Raw genomic sequence first — 15087 nt, forward strand, 5'->3', positions numbered from 1 at the left:
TCTCCCATTCTGTCGGTTGGCTTTTAGTTTTGTTGATTATTTCCTTTGCTGTGCAAAAGCTTTTTATCTCGATGAAGTCCCAATAGTTCATTTTTGCTTTTGTTTCCCTTGCCTTCGGAGACGTGTCTAGCAAGAAGTTGCTGCGGCCAAGGTCATAGAGGTTGCTGCCTGTGTTCTCCTCTAGGATTTTATTGGATTTCTGTCTCACATTTAGGTCTTTCATCCATTTTGTCTTACTCCCCTGTTTTCTGTTCTCTCCCTCCCCCTCTCCTCTCTGTCCTTTTCTCTCTGTATCTTCTCCTTACCCCACATAGTGCTGCTCTAGTATGTATTAAATCTGCGATTAAAATGAATGTAATATCCGTTTTTTAAAAAGAGAAACCAGTGTACTTTAAAGCAAAAATTTGTAGAGTATTTAAGAAAGAATTTTGCTTACAGATTTTTTGAGACAATCTTTTTTTTTTGAGAGAGAGAGTGTGCGAGCAGCTGGTGGGGAGGGGGGAAGCAAAGAGAGGGAGAGAGAATCTGAAGCAGACTCCACACTGAGTGCAGAGCCTGACTCAGGACTTGATCTCATAACCCTGGGATCATGACCTGAGCTGAAATCAAGTGTCAGACGCTTAACTGGCTGAGCCACCCAGCTGCCCCGCAAAGAACAATCTTGATAAATTTTAAAATTATTTTTCTCAACAGGTGCTTTCATTAAGCACAGAGAAAGACATTCATCAGAGTTTCCAGTCACTTCTTGCTGAAGTGAACAAACCTGGCACCCAGTACTTGCTCAGAACGGCCAGCAGGCTCTTTGGAGAAAAGACTTGTGAATTCCTCTCGGTAAGTTGAGTCAGCAGAACAATAAAAGTTGTAATCAAAATACGGAGTCTGAAAGAAAGATCTTGGAGAACTGAAAATTATGGTAAACATTTTTTTAAAAAATCATAATGCTATAACTGTGCCTTGAATTATTTAAAAATTGATTACTTCTAAAATTCACTTATCCATTTCTGGTTATTCGGGGCTTAGTACTTACCTATTTATAAACTCTGATATTTTAGTACCTAGTAGACTGAGATATGACCACTTTTAAGAAATGTATACTCGTTTTAATAAAACGTATGTAAGATTCCAATTTTCTTGGAACCTGAACTTTATTTAGGAATATAGCCATATTTGAACCTTTTTCCCTCAAAGGCCTTTAAGGAATCCTGTCTTCGGTTCTACCACGCTGAGCTGGAGCAGCTTTCCTTTGCCAGTGATGCAGAGCAGTGCAGGGAGCACATCAACACTTGGGTCTCAAAAAAGACTGAAGGTCAGAATTACATGTTATTACCCCCTTCTTTTTCCTTCTCCCTCTGCCTTCTCATCTTTCCCCTGGTTCTCCTCCCCTCCCTCTTCCTCCCCTTGCTTTTCCTGATGCTCTGATTTGACGAGTGTTTCAGATGGGCAGAGGCCTGCTGATGGGCTGGGCTTCTTGGCGTATTTGAAACTTAATGGACTCACAGGGTTCTGATCAGATGCTCAGGTTTTCAACCACAGAGACTTAATTTTGTCCATTCTCCTGGGACAAGAAAGACTGATACAAATATCCAAAGAAAGTCATAGGCTGGATTTCCAGTTTAATAAGGTACACTGAAACATACTTTCACTTGGCCTGTAACATTCACATGTTGGGGGAATTCATCACCTCCGTAGGAAGGAGGCTATCGGTCAGATCTCTGAGACATACGCTTGGGCTTCGAAATTCTCTGTGGACCTCACATACCACCACCTTCACCCTATACAGTAAGCTTACTTATTCTGCTGCTTCTTTCATGTCTTCCACGTACACTCCCTTAATTAGGTTTGATAAGCCTAGATTTGGTAGGCCAACTGCAGATGCTCTCTCACAGCTGATCAGTTCTCTAGACTGAAATCATCCTTTGTTTGGTGTTGAGCCTTACTCGTTTCTGTTTTACAGAGTGGTGTGTTCTGATCTTGACCCGCATGATCAACGATGTTCGAACCATTCAGGACCCTCTGCACCAACTCTACTTAGTACCACTAGGAACACTCCTATTTCTATCAATAAATCAGACAATAGAGAACAAGAGGTTGTCTCTCCTTAGAGAGTTAGCAGTTATTGCTACCATTTCTTCTTGTAATATTTGCTACTTATGCCATCTGGAGGCAGGGAATTAGCAGGGATGCTCTTAGTTCATTGGAAAGGTACAACTTGATATCTAGGGAAGAAGGGAGTATCTTTCACTTGCCCACCTTACCTTTTCCAGGAATGTCTGGTATTTTGTTTAGAGGATCAAATAGTGAAATCTCTTCCAGATGCTTCCAGAAGCTCCTCAGTGCACCCATGCTGCCCATTGTCAACTATATCCCCTTTGAGTCATTCATTCTGGCTGCCTCTGACATGTGGACATAGTTGTGGAATGTTAGCACTCATTGTACCTTTGGTGCATTAAACCAAACACTCCGTTTTAGCACTTGAGAGAACCTAAGTCCCCCCCAGCCCGTCTCTCGTTTCCCGCTTGCCTTGCTGTCCGACCTAGTGTAGTGTTTCTCTTTGAGTGATTTAGAAACCTTTCACCGTCATGGACTTTGTGGGTGTTCCCACAGCATTTATGACCTGACCATGAAAACCACTTGTATGTGTTGTTTTTTTCTATTTCTGCATATAGCAATCCAAACTCACCAAATTTGGAAAAGAAAAGAATGTTTGGTTCTTGATTAATAACTGAGGATCTGTCAATAGCCTTATTACGATTTATTCATCACACTTTTATGAAAACAACTTAATATATTCTCTACTTTTCCTGGAAGGTAAAATTCGAGATTTACTGCCGAGTAACTCAATCAATGCAAACACCAGGCTGGTTCTTGTCAATGCCATCTACTTCAAAGGAAGGTGGAATGAACAGTTCAACAAAATGTACACAAGGGAAATGCCTTTTAAAATAAACCAGGTGAGAGAAGCTTTCAAAAATCCTTCTAGTTTCATGAAGAAATTGAATGGAAAAAGTTAACTTTGTAAAAGCATAAATGATTGGTTAGAAATAATTTTGAAACTTAACGCATTTTTGAATGAAGTTTTAAACTCAGGAGAAAAGAACTGAGAAATAAAAATAATTTGCTGCCTCTGATTTTTTGCATTTTATTACTATTCCTACTGCCTCTGATAATTTCTCCTACATTCATTGCTGCCACCTAGTTCTGGAAACTTAAGACTTTTCCTCTAAGCTTAAGTTGCTTAACAGAAAGCAAAAAACGTGTTAAGGAAGTGAGATATGTGTATGTGTTGGGCAAGTGGATAGAAGGAGTGAATATTTCTTTAGTCAGATACTTGAAAAAATAAGTATAGACTTGAATTATTGTTAATCATTATTAATCTAGTATTTATAAGTTTCTAATATTAAAACTAACTGACAAAGATGTTAGTCTTGATATTGAGGTATAACTTCAATTCAGGCGGGCATTAAAATAGCTTGCCAAATCTCCCAGCCCCTAAAAAAAAAAAATACCACTTTAATGCAATTAGGAAACTTGTACTGTACAGGTAAAACCTTTTTTTGGGGGGTGGGGCATAAGGTGTACTTTACATAATCAGCCCTCTAGTTACAAAAGTGGAAGGAGGAGAACTTTTCTAGCTATGATTTTAGAATTCTAATTTTTAGAATAGCTGATCCATATCAGCTTTTAAAACTTTAATGAGTATAGTAGTCCAATTAACTTCTGCGTGCATATACCTCTTCTGTGTTTTTAGAAAACCATTTCCTTGGATTAGAGTATCAGAACTGAAACAACTGCATTTAAATACAGGAGGAGATATGTAATTCTTTCTACTTGCTGGCAGACTGCTTCCTGAGGGGCTCTTTACACCACCAGTCACACTGCTGTGAAACTCTTCAGTGTCTTCTTCTTTTTTTTTTTTTTGTATTTTTTTTTTTTTTAAAGATTTTATTTTATTTATTTGAGAGAGAGAGAATGAGAGACAGAGAGCATGAGAGGGAGGAGGGTCAGAGGGAGAAGCAGACTCCCCGCCGAGCAGGGAGCCCGATGCGGGACTCGATCCTGGGACTCCAGGATCATGACCTGAGCCGAAGGCAGTCGCTTAACCAACTGAGCCACCCAGGCGCCCCAGTCTCTTCTTCTTTATCATAAAAACTTTTTCCAGTTAAATAGAAATAATTTTCTATTTCATTATATTTGATTATATTGTTTCCTTAGATATATTTGCCAGGCATATTTTACATGAGGAAAATCTGATTTCCTCCTGTGGGAAATGCAGAGTATCACGTTTATTTTGCTGAATAAAACATCTCCTTTCCTAGGCTAGCGCCGTATCTGTTTACCATAGATGCCTCGTATCGATGATAGGAAAGAGTCGGAACTAGCACACGAATATCGTTTCCATCATGGGTGCTGAAAACACTCCTGGAGCCAATTATAGCTCTTTTGGAAATTTTTATTGCCTCTTACAATAATCTGTTTTTAATTCCGTGCTCATCTGTTTCTTCCCGTCAGAAGGAGCAAAAGCCGGTGCAGATGATGTTTCAGGAAGCTACGTTTAAGCTTGCCTATATTAAAGAGGTGCAGACCCAGGTCCTGGAGCTGCCCTACGAGGGTGAGGAGCTGAGCATGGTCATTCTGCTCCCGGACGACAACGTAGATCTAAGCTTGGTGAGAACCCCAGGGCGCCCTTTGCGTCCTTCTTGCTGGAACTCAAGCACCACTTTGAACATTTATGTTTACCTTTTGAGTCAGTGATGTGGGCAACCAGGAAACAGAGCACAGTATTCAGGCTCTCGCGCTTTGGAACCAAACTGTCACTCAGGACCTACTTCTCCCATTATTATCTATGTGATCTCGCCAAATTCCTTAACTCTGTTTTCCCACCTGGAAAACAGGGATGGTGATAACATCTGCCTGAGAGTTACTATGAGGATAAAATGGGGGTGGTTCGAGTAAAAAGCTTAGCACATTGTCTGGTACATAATAAGCCCTGAATAAATATGATCCGTTATTATTATCATAATCGTTGTTAGCATTATATTTTATTTCTTTATTTTTTTTTAAGATTTTATTTATTTGAGAGAGAGAGGGGGAGAGAGATTGCTCATGAACAGTGGGGGTAGGGCAGAGGCAGAGGCAGAGGGAGAGGAGAAGCAGACTCCCTGCTGAGCAGGGAGTCCAGCGCGGGCTCATGACCCAGCTGAAGGCAGACACTTAACCAGCGGAGTTGCCCGGGCACCCCGCATTATATTTTAAATATCAAGAACCCGAAACTCAGGAGAGCAGAGCCAGAAACAGCTCCAGACGGCACTCCCAACTCACTTTGCTTCCTTTCAGCATGCATGCCTAGTGTGAGAGTCATCCATGGCCCAGGAGCTTCTAGGCCCAGGCGCCGAGGGGCACACAGCACTCCCAGTGTCCTAAGGGGCCTGCGTGAGCCGAGCTGCAGCCAGAGGCTCTCTGTGTGTCCTTGCCACCTGCCATCTCTTCTTCAGAAGGTACACAGGATTGCACCTCTGGCAAATTGCTCCAGCAAGAGCCCTTTCTTTTCCAGTCGTTTTTCTTACCAGCAACGCCTCATCTTCAAAAAATAAGCGCAGTTAAAAAGAAAATCACAGTCAGCTGGGCAGTGAGCGTTGTCAGGATGAAAGATGTGTCGTGAATACTGTTGGGTAAGGAGAGGACCAGCCGCTCGTTGTATGCCTCGGGGCTGCCTCCGTGCCGCCTGCTTGGCAAGGGAGCGTGGTTGGAATAGCACAAGTCTGAGATCTCACGGATTTCCCGGCGCAGAAAGGTGTCCCTGGTCCCATGGGACAATCACCACCCATCTCCGAGAGAAGGAAGGGTACGTGGGTGTGCGTGGCCTTACGTATGGAAGTATGAATTTTAAAGTCTTAATTCTGGTCCTTCAGGTGGAAAAAAATCTCACTTTGGAGAAATTCAGAGCCTGGACCAAGCCAGACCGTATGCAGAGCACCGAAGTGGAAGTTTTCCTTCCGAGATTTCAACTGGAAGAGGATTATGACATGGAATCTGTGCTCCGGGGTCTGGGAATGGTTGATGCCTTTCGGGAGGACGAGGCTGACTTTTCGGCAATGTCAGGCGAGAGAGATCTGTGTCTGTCCAAGTTTGTGCACAAGAGTTTTGTGGAGGTGAACGAGGAAGGCACGGAGGCCGCGGCCGCGTCAACTATCTTGGTTGTGGAGTGTTGCATGGATTCTGGCCCCACGTTCTGCGCCGACCACCCCTTCCTTTTCTTCATTAGGCACAATGCAGCCAACACTATTCTGTTCTGTGGCAGGTTTTCCTCTCCATAAGGGTGAGCATTCCCCTCTTTCTGTGTCCTCCTGCCCTGCTCCACAGCCCCGGAAAATGGGCCTTCGAAGCACAGTGCAAAGGTGAGGGCAGATGCCTCAAGCATCTCAATCCCATGCTTGTCCACACCCAGCTCTCCCCATCCTGACCACTCATTTGCCCTACTTAGCCAAGTTCATGGGACAAGAGACCTTAATGATTCCCTGTATTATTTAAAGTGCAGTCCGAATCCGATAGGATGGAATGCGAAGTTTCCCTAGATGGCCCCAGACTTACTCCCCTCTCATTCCACTTGTAATTCATTCTAGTGACACTGTGTTCTGCCTTGTACCTCAAATCTGGTTGCATACTTGCCTTAGCCTGTTTCAGTAGTAATAAATGCTGCTAGCTGAGGCTATTATTTTATAGTCTGCCTGGTGCATGGGCTTTTTAGAAAGCTTCTTTAATGCACATTTTTATTTTATCTTTGACATTCATGCCTCACTAAGTAGGTGGCAAGCAGGGCATCAGGCATTGGAGACGAAGGGGGCGGAGTCATGGTCTTTTGACACCTGGTCTTTAATACTCAGGCCAGAGTAGCTTTTATGACAGGTTGGACGAGGTCATGTCCTTAAACTTATCATGTGATCTCCTCATAGGGATCCCCTTTCCTTCTGTTCTTGTATTTTCTTCACCTCCAACTCTAACAAAAATTCCGCTCAACTCTTAAAAGTTCATTTCCAATGTCATCTCCAGGAAAATTTTTCCTTTTCTACATCAGCAGGTGTGCATCTTTGAACTCTTCATTGCATACTGAGGGAGGGCATTTCTCTTATGGCGGTTGCTTTATTTATTAATCATCTGTGTTCTCCAACTAGACCTTAAATTCCTCAGGGGGTGGGACTATATTTTACATGTCTATGTGCCGTGTACAGTGCAGTGGTAAGTAATTTGATCATAGATGAGCTCTGTAATTTTTTAAAAAAGTGATTAGATATCAGTGACATTACTGGGGCCTTTTTAAAGAATTTGTTATTGAGGTAAAATTCACATAGCATAAAATTAACCATTTTAAAGCGAACAATGCAGTGGTCTTAGTACATTAAAAATGTTGTGCAACCAAAAAAAAAAAAAAAAATGTTGTGCAACCACCACCTTTATCTAGTTCCAAAAAATGTTCATCACCCCAAAGGAAAACCCTGTGCAGTTACTCCCCCCACCCCCAATCCAACTCCTGGCAACTGCCAATCTGCTTTCTACCTCTATGGATTTACCTACTCTGGATAGTTTATATAAATGAATTATATAACATGCGACCTTTTGTTTTTGGCTTTTACTCAGCATGACACGTTCATTCATGTTGTGGCATGTGCTTCATCTCTTTTTATGATTGAATAATATTCCACCATATAGCTGTAGCATAAGATTTGTTTATCCACTCATTCATTGGTGGACATTTGATTTGTTTCCATCTTTTTGCTATTTATGAGTAATCCTTCTACAAACATGCACGTACATGTATTTGTTTGGATAGCTGTTGTAGAAGGGTTCCAGTTTCTTCATATCCTTATGAACACTTGTTATTTCCCACCCCTCTTTTTATAGAAAAATGATGGCGTCTCTAAGTGGGTAGGAAGTGAAATCTCATTGTGTGTTTTATTTGCATTTTCCTATGACTAATAGTGTTGAGCATCTTTTTATGTGCTTACTGGCCATTTGCATATCTTCTTTGGAGATAAGTCTATTCAAGTGCTTTGTTCATTTTTTCATTGGGTTGTCTTTTTGTTGTGAAGTTGTAGGAGTTATTTATATATACTGGATACAAGACCCTTATCAGATACATAGTTTGCAAATATTCTCTCCCATTGCTTAGGTTATATTTTCCCTTTCTTGATAATGTCCTTTGATCCACAAAGGTTTTTAATTTCAGTGAAGTCCAGTTTATCTACTTTTTCTTTTGTTACTCACTTATGGTATCATATGTAAGAATCCTTTGCCAAATCCAAAGTCACGAAAATTTACAACTATTTTTTTCATAAGACTTTTATGATTTTAGCTCTTACATTTAGAACGTTAATCCATTTTGATGTATATGATGTGAGGTAGGGGTCCAACTTAATTTTTTTGCATATGGGATATCAGTTGTCTCAACACCTATAATTGCTTTTGAATTGCAAAAGGATGTTGATAATAGATAAAAAATAATATCTAAACAAGTGATAAGGTGAAAAATTATACAGCTGGCATATATATATCAAATCCATTCCATGAATGGAATCCACAACCAGACTGAAAGAAAATATTATAAAAAATCAGTAAGGAATTAACACTAGGGTATACAAAGAACTCCTGCAAATCAAAGAGAACAAGGCAGTCAGTAATCAGAAAAATACAAATAAAATACCATGAGATACTGCTCAACATCCATCGGATTGGTGTCAGAAAGTTGGACACCGTGCAGCATCAGCCAGGAAGTAGGGAAATTTAGGAGCACTTGTGGGAATAAGAACCAATATGGCTCAGATAGGAAGCAATCTGGCAGTGAACTCAATTGGTGTCTGCTCTGGGCTCCAGCAGCTCATTTCGGGGTGTGTGGCCCAGTGATGTCATTGCACAGGTCCCCAGAGGTACGGGCACGAGGGGGTTCACTGCAACTTCTTTTATGTTGGCAATGAATTGGAAGCTACCTAAGTGTCCATCTCAGTGGGAATAATGAAGGTGTGCGCATACTTTGTGACACTATGTAAGAGTTAGACTAAAGTACAAAGTAGGTGTACATTCAGTCTTACGGATAGATGATACTGAATAAAAAATACATATATATGTGTATATATATATCTAGTTTAACAACTTATAAGTTTTACTTATGTAGATTAAAAATCTCTGCAGTATATATTATACAAGGATACACACCTATTGTATTTCTTTTTATTGGTGAGAAACTTTTCATAAATTTTGCTATGATGTTTTATTAATGAACAGTTTTTTTATCCCTATAGTCAAATCTAGGTTTTCTTCCGTAGTGATTTTTGACACTGCTTTCAATTCTTAGAAATACTTTCCCATTGAAGCCAGCACGGCACCTATATTTTCTTCTAAACTGTTATGTTTTTAATTGATTTAACTATTTAATCCATCTGAAATTTGTTTCTGTGTTGTTGACATTCAGGAGAAAATATAATTGTATTTATTTACAAATGGCCAACTTCTCAACATTAATTGTAAATAATCTGTTTTTCCCCAGTGTTCACGGTGATTTTCTCATCTTCATTCTTCAAGGTGAACGTCAGAATAATTTTGCAATACTCAAAATAATGTTTTTAACTTTGGTATTTTTTGGAGGGATTAGTGTGACATTAAACATATAAATTTGGGGATAAATTAATCTATTTACAGGGTTTAGTCTTGCTCGGGAAATGTGAGGAGTCTCCATTTATTCAAATCTTTTTTATCTCCCTCTCTCTATATATATTTATGTATATATATATATAGACAGAGAGAGAGAGACATAGTTTTGTTTTTCTTGTTATGGTATTTCTAAGTTTTATTGTCATTATAATAATTGTAGTGAGAGCATTTTCCCTCATTTGGTTATGGGTGGCATATAAGCAAACGAAGTTTAGTACATACTAAAGAGAAACATCATTTCTCCCTCCTCCTACTAAATACTTTTGACCCCAGTTGTGTGGGTTTTTCCACACCAAGCAGTTCTCCGCTTCTCAGGGACACCGACTGGGTGCCTTACAATTTAACTGAATTTTATTTTTTCCGCAATAGAAGAATTTAATTCATTTATATTATGCAATACTCTGCAGAACATTTTTTTAAATTGTGAAGGGTCTATATGCAGTTCCTGAAAAAGGTCATGAAAACAAATTAAGTGAAAAATACAGCTTTCAGTACAACGTGCCTACATGATGCACGCATTTATGTGAACAGACCCTGTATGTCTACACGTAAATTCACATATGTGAGTCTCTGGGAAAAGGTTTAAAAGGCTAAGCCTTCACCTTTAACAGAGGTTATCTCTGGGAAAGGTTTTGAGGGGGAATGGGAGGAAAACTTCCAGTTTTTACTCTCTGTGTTTCAATATTATTTAATGTTTCAACTAGGAAAATCTAATCCTGTGATCTGCACATAATTCAAAGGAAGAACTCCAGGATATAACCACATGTGTAATTCTGAGTGACACGGTATTGAAACTGAAATAAAATCTACATAAACAGCTTTAAAATATTTTATTCTTGGCTTTTAGAATAAATTTTAATAAGAATGTCAGTCAAACATGTATCTTCCTCTTTTCATGAATAAGGTTCATTTCCAGCTTTTTTTTTTTAATTATTTTTCAAAGCTTTATTTCCTGTTCTGTGAGCTGACTTCATATACTTTGCTCATATATTCCCTAGGGTTGTGTGGATGAGGAGGAGTGGTTTCACACGACTTTTAAGATAAAGATTAAACGCCCGCATAGAGCTAACCAGTAAGGAACTGGGTTGTGTTCCCTCCAAATGTACATGTCAATGCCCACACCCCCCTCCCCAGTACCTCAGAATGTGATTATGTTGAGACATAGAGCCTTTAAGGAAGTAATTAAACTTAAATACGGTCAGAAGGGTATGATCCTAATCTCCTTATAAAAAGAAGAGGGCCTGGGTGGCTCAGTGGGTTAAGTGTCTGCCTTCAACTCAGGTCATGATCCCAGGGTCCTGGGATCGAGTCCCGCATCTGGCTCATTGCTCAGTGGGGAGTCTCCTTCTCCCTCTCCCTCTGTCTGCCGCTCCCCCTGCTTGTGCTCTCGCTCTCTGTCTGACGAAGTCTTTAAAAAAAAAGAAGAGATACTAGGGCAAACAAGCTCAGAGAAAATGCCACGGTGAGAAGGTGGCCATCCGCAAGCCACGGAGAGAGGCCTCAGGAGAAACCTGCCCTGCTGACATCTTGATCTCTGACTTAAAGCCTCCAGAACTGTGAGAAATGTCTGTTGTATAAGCCACCCAGTCTGCCGTATTTGATTATGGCAGTCTGAGCAGGCTAATACAAGACACTTCCTAATTTAACCCACTCTCCTGTCCATCCTTTGCCTTTCTCCAAGGACAATCCTCAGCTCTAGCCTGACTAAACTATTTACAGCTTCCTGATGATAGATTGATTCCATGCTCTGTCTTTCCTCTGGGGCTTCACGCTTTCCACATTCTACCTTGAAACCCTTCTTACCCATCCCTCCCCCCCATTCACCTCCCCCAGCCTCAAACCCTCCATCAGCAGCTAATACTCACTAATCCTTGTGGGTGAAATACTCCACCTGTGTGTTTAATTCTTTGAAGCTGAAGCTTTTGGTACACTGAATATAAATGAACTATTCACCCACCTGCCCAAGATTGTAAAGTCCTGGAGGGCAGGAGTTGTCCCACAGTTGTCTCCCCAGCACCCAGCACCTAGCACCAGCTACACAATTTATGAGGCCCTACTACAAAGGAAAATGAGGTCCCTCGTTTGAATTTCAGGACAGTATCGAATCAGGGACAGGGCATTTGCGAGCGCGGGGCCTTTTGCAAATCCACAGGTCCCATGCTGCTGAAGCTGGCGCTGCTTGAACACCACCAATCACACAAGCCCGGTACATAGTCTGGGTTTTGTGAGATTAGAGAGAGCATTTCAACTTTCTAATCCTTGGCTGTCAAGGGAAACAGAAACACTATTTTTTCTGAAACGTGTTCTAACAGGATACGACCATGGGAATCTTTTAGTTTTGCCTGAAACACAAACATAGTAGATGTCCAAGGCTAAAACAAACACCAACAGGGCTAAAAAATGTCAGAGCTGAGGTCATTAACTAGCCAGGCAAGGGAGCAATCAGAAATTCCATGAGTAGTTTGCCAAGAGGAAAAAGTCAAGGATGCTTTAAAGGCTGAAAAGAGGGCGCTTTTGGAACTCAGCACTCTGGCCAAGACAGAAGGAGCCCTCATGTTTGTAAAAGCTCACGGGACAGCAGTGTCTTCAGTCAGGTCTTCTACAGACCTGGTGTCTGAGGGTCACTTAAGGTTTCATGGTTCCTCATCAGCCTCACTGGCTAGGGCACTGTGCTGAGCTGCAGTGAATTACGGGCGGTTCGGGTAAGGTGCAGGGAGGGGAAGTTACCTTCTGGTGGAATGTGTGACTGATGTCTTTCCCCGAGGACATCACCCAGATCTCTAGACCTCTCCCAGGTAAGAGGGATTAGAGAGAAGCTTTTGAAAGGGTATTTGTGAGAGATTCTTCCTCAGAGAGATATGGTGTGCTAGGACCCACTCCCCCAACCCCTGTGCATGGGGGAAGCAGGGGAAGACAGAGCCTGTTGAGTGAGTTTGGCTCATGCAGAGAGAGAGGAGAGAGGCAAGAGACAGATGGATCGAGATAGAGATAGAAACTCTGTAAGTGGGCTTGACTCATGTCCCCTGGATATGCCAGACATTTGGATATTGCCCAGGAGAAACATGCAGGGAGTGCAAATATTGATCCCAACAAACCAAAATGGGCCAAACTAGAGTTGCATGGCCTCTCTGGGCTCAGCTCCTGGCCCATAAAATGAGAGAGCAATTTGATTGTGATGTGAGGGTGGATAAGGTTCACAGAGCTGGGTCACACAACAGTGAAGGTCAAAAGCACTTGGTGATATTGCCAAGTTTCTAAAAGGGAGTGGTGACTGCAGGGACCAATGGCCTTTCTTCTTTGTTCTCCGGGGTTTGGGCTGCTTCTCCAACGTCTCAGGAGCTAAGGTCGTTTGTATAATGTGGGCAGGAAGAGTGGAAGTTTCCAGTCCCGGACCATGATGCTAGTCCTCAAGTGGGAAGGCTGAATCCTAATACCTCCCTCCTCACTACCTGCTGTGGGGGCCAGGCCCTGACCTTCCAGGGCTGCGCAATAAGGAAGTCCATTTGGACAAGACTTCCCGCTCCAACAGTCCCCAAGCCTGTTTCTGGATCTCTTCTCGACAACCAGGCAAAGATGACATCAGCATAGCCTAAGCCCCCAAGGAGAGGTGGACTCCCCTGAAAAACTATGAGGCAGAGAAAAACGAGATCTAGTAATCCCTTCCTTTTTTGGGGGAAGGAGGAGTTAGCATTTGTGAAATCCTGCTATGCACCAGAGACTGTGCTAGGCACTGCACGTGCATTACTTTACTTAGTCCTCACAGCAACCTGGGCAGGTAAATATTGATAAGAAAACTGAGCTTCAGAGAAGTTAAGCAACTAGTTCACTTAGGTAGTTGAAAGCTGGCAAGGGAAATGAAGCCAGAGCTCTCAGACTGCAAAGTCAGAAGGGACCGTGGCAGAGCCTCTGTGAAAAGCACGCACCCCGACTCCAAGATGCATGGACTCCCTGTTCACTAGCCTTGCCCAGATGCCCTCCCAGCAGCTTAGCTGTTCCACAGTGGACACGTTGAGTTGTCAGTGTTTTGTCCTTATTTAAACATTAAGGAGGCTCTATTGCCGGAAGTTTCAGGCGAAGCGGGCTGGAGGGTGAGGATCTCTGATCTCTGCAAGGAAGGATGGCTTATTGATGCCCCAGACCTTGCGCCACCACCCTGGGACCTCCGGCCCGGGTAGACAGGATGAAGCGGTATTCGGTGTAGGAACTGCCGGGAGTGAAGTCAGGTTGGTCCAGAGCTCGGGGTGCTGGGATGGTGGACAGCCGCTCTGCGGAGTGCACCAGGTTTCAGGCTGTCCAGCGAAGCCCCGCCCCGCCCCTCCGGGTCCGACCGCTCCCGCCCCGCCCCGCCCCGCCCCTCCGGGTCCGAATGGCCCTGCCCCGGCCCTCCAGGCCCCGCCTCCCCCAGACTTTCCCCTCCCCTCCTCCCCCACTCCCCTCCTCCCGCCCGCGGAGGCCCAATCGCTGGAACCGGAAGAGGAGGAGCAAGGGCTGCGAGACGCTTTAGGAGGGAGGAAGGGGAAGCGGTGGGGTTGATATGCGTCTCAGCGGTTCGCTGGCTTCTGTGTGTGTCCCTGGAGAGCCCTAGGGCTCGAGGGGAGTCACTTTGGCTTTGGGAGAGGACAAGGAAGGACCACCAGGATCCAGGCATCTCGTGTGTGCCTAGGATTAGAAAACAGGGCTGCGTTGTTTAGTAACTACAGTTGCACTCGCGGGGACAAGACCTCAGTGTCCGTTTTCTTAAGGCCAAGGCTTTTGATTCCTCTTCAGAGAGAAGCTGGGAAGGGTCAGGAGGGAAGGCTCTGAGAGCCAGGACGTTATATGCCCTTATATGAGCACTGATTTTAGATACTGACCGTGTGGGACCTGGAATTAGTCATTGACTTGGGCAGAAGCCTGATGAGGCTAATCTTTAACAAGTATGCAGCAATATGGCCTCATTGGTTGTGTTTGGCCAGCATTTACTCTGATTGGCCACTGCCCAGGATATTCTCACCACCACCCTGGGGCCTGCCCGCTGTCACAGATCAGTTCTGTGACCGACCCGCCCCCCCTCCACTACCTAGTAAGCACCCTCTCCTTGGTCAGTGGGGCCTTCCAGAGGTAAGCCGAAGATGGTAGCCCAGGTTTGGGGTCCAAGGAGAGCGCTCCGCTCCTCTCAGGCCAGACCTTGGGGAAGCAGAGCTCCCAGGCAGGCATCTAGGTCATCAAAGCCGGGATGGCTTTGGCGGCAAGCGCTGGGAGGGACTCAAGTCCTGCAAGGACAACAATTGGGACTGGGTTCTGGACTTACCTAGGGCAAGGAGAGGAGGGCCTTGGCATGGCAGGAGGATCCTCTGGTGTCCATCAGAAGACCCTGGTCTGGGAGTGCTCTGGCTGGGGGCCAAGCAA

The 15087-nt window shown here is 43.4% G+C and overlaps 1 protein-coding gene across 2 annotated transcripts; it reads left to right on the plus strand.

Annotated features, from left to right (window-relative positions):
- Positions 1 to 1194: 1194 nt before the first annotated feature.
- On the plus strand, positions 1195 to 10575 carry LOC102749979 (serpin B9). 2 transcript variants are annotated; one of them, XR_014147578.1, is made up of 5 exons: positions 1195 to 1306; positions 2809 to 2951; positions 4510 to 4665; positions 5910 to 9570; positions 10404 to 10575. XR_014147578.1 is itself a non-coding variant. In XM_081827775.1 (4 exons), the coding sequence occupies exons 2-4, from the start codon at positions 2916 to 2918 to the stop codon at positions 6312 to 6314; spliced, it is 597 nt and encodes a 198-aa protein (XP_081683901.1). In that variant the 5' UTR covers positions 1195 to 1306; positions 2809 to 2915; the 3' UTR covers positions 6315 to 10575. The 2 variants fall into 2 exon arrangements, 1 of the variants encoding a protein (XP_081683901.1); XM_081827775.1 differs by having other exon boundaries at positions 5910 to 10575.
- The last annotated feature ends 4512 nt before the right edge of the window (positions 10576 to 15087 follow it).

Source organism: Leptonychotes weddellii, chromosome 8 (genome assembly GCF_054177405.1).
Source record: "Leptonychotes weddellii isolate Sample4059 chromosome 8, ASM5417740v2, whole genome shotgun sequence".
NCBI lineage: Eukaryota > Metazoa > Chordata > Mammalia > Carnivora > Phocidae > Leptonychotes > Leptonychotes weddellii.

Bases quoted from the DNA above. Each gene is read 5' to 3' on its own strand.
- LOC102749979 (XM_081827775.1), top strand. From the start codon at position 2,916: ATGTACACAAGGGAAATGCCTTTTAAAATAAACCAG. The intron at 2,952-4,509 runs GTGAGAGAAGCT...TCTTCCCGTCAG, and splicing joins TGCCTTTTAAAATAAACCAG to AAGGAGCAAAAGCCGGTGCA. The intron at 4,666-5,909 runs GTGAGAACCCCA...CTGGTCCTTCAG, and splicing joins ACAACGTAGATCTAAGCTTG to GTGGAAAAAAATCTCACTTT.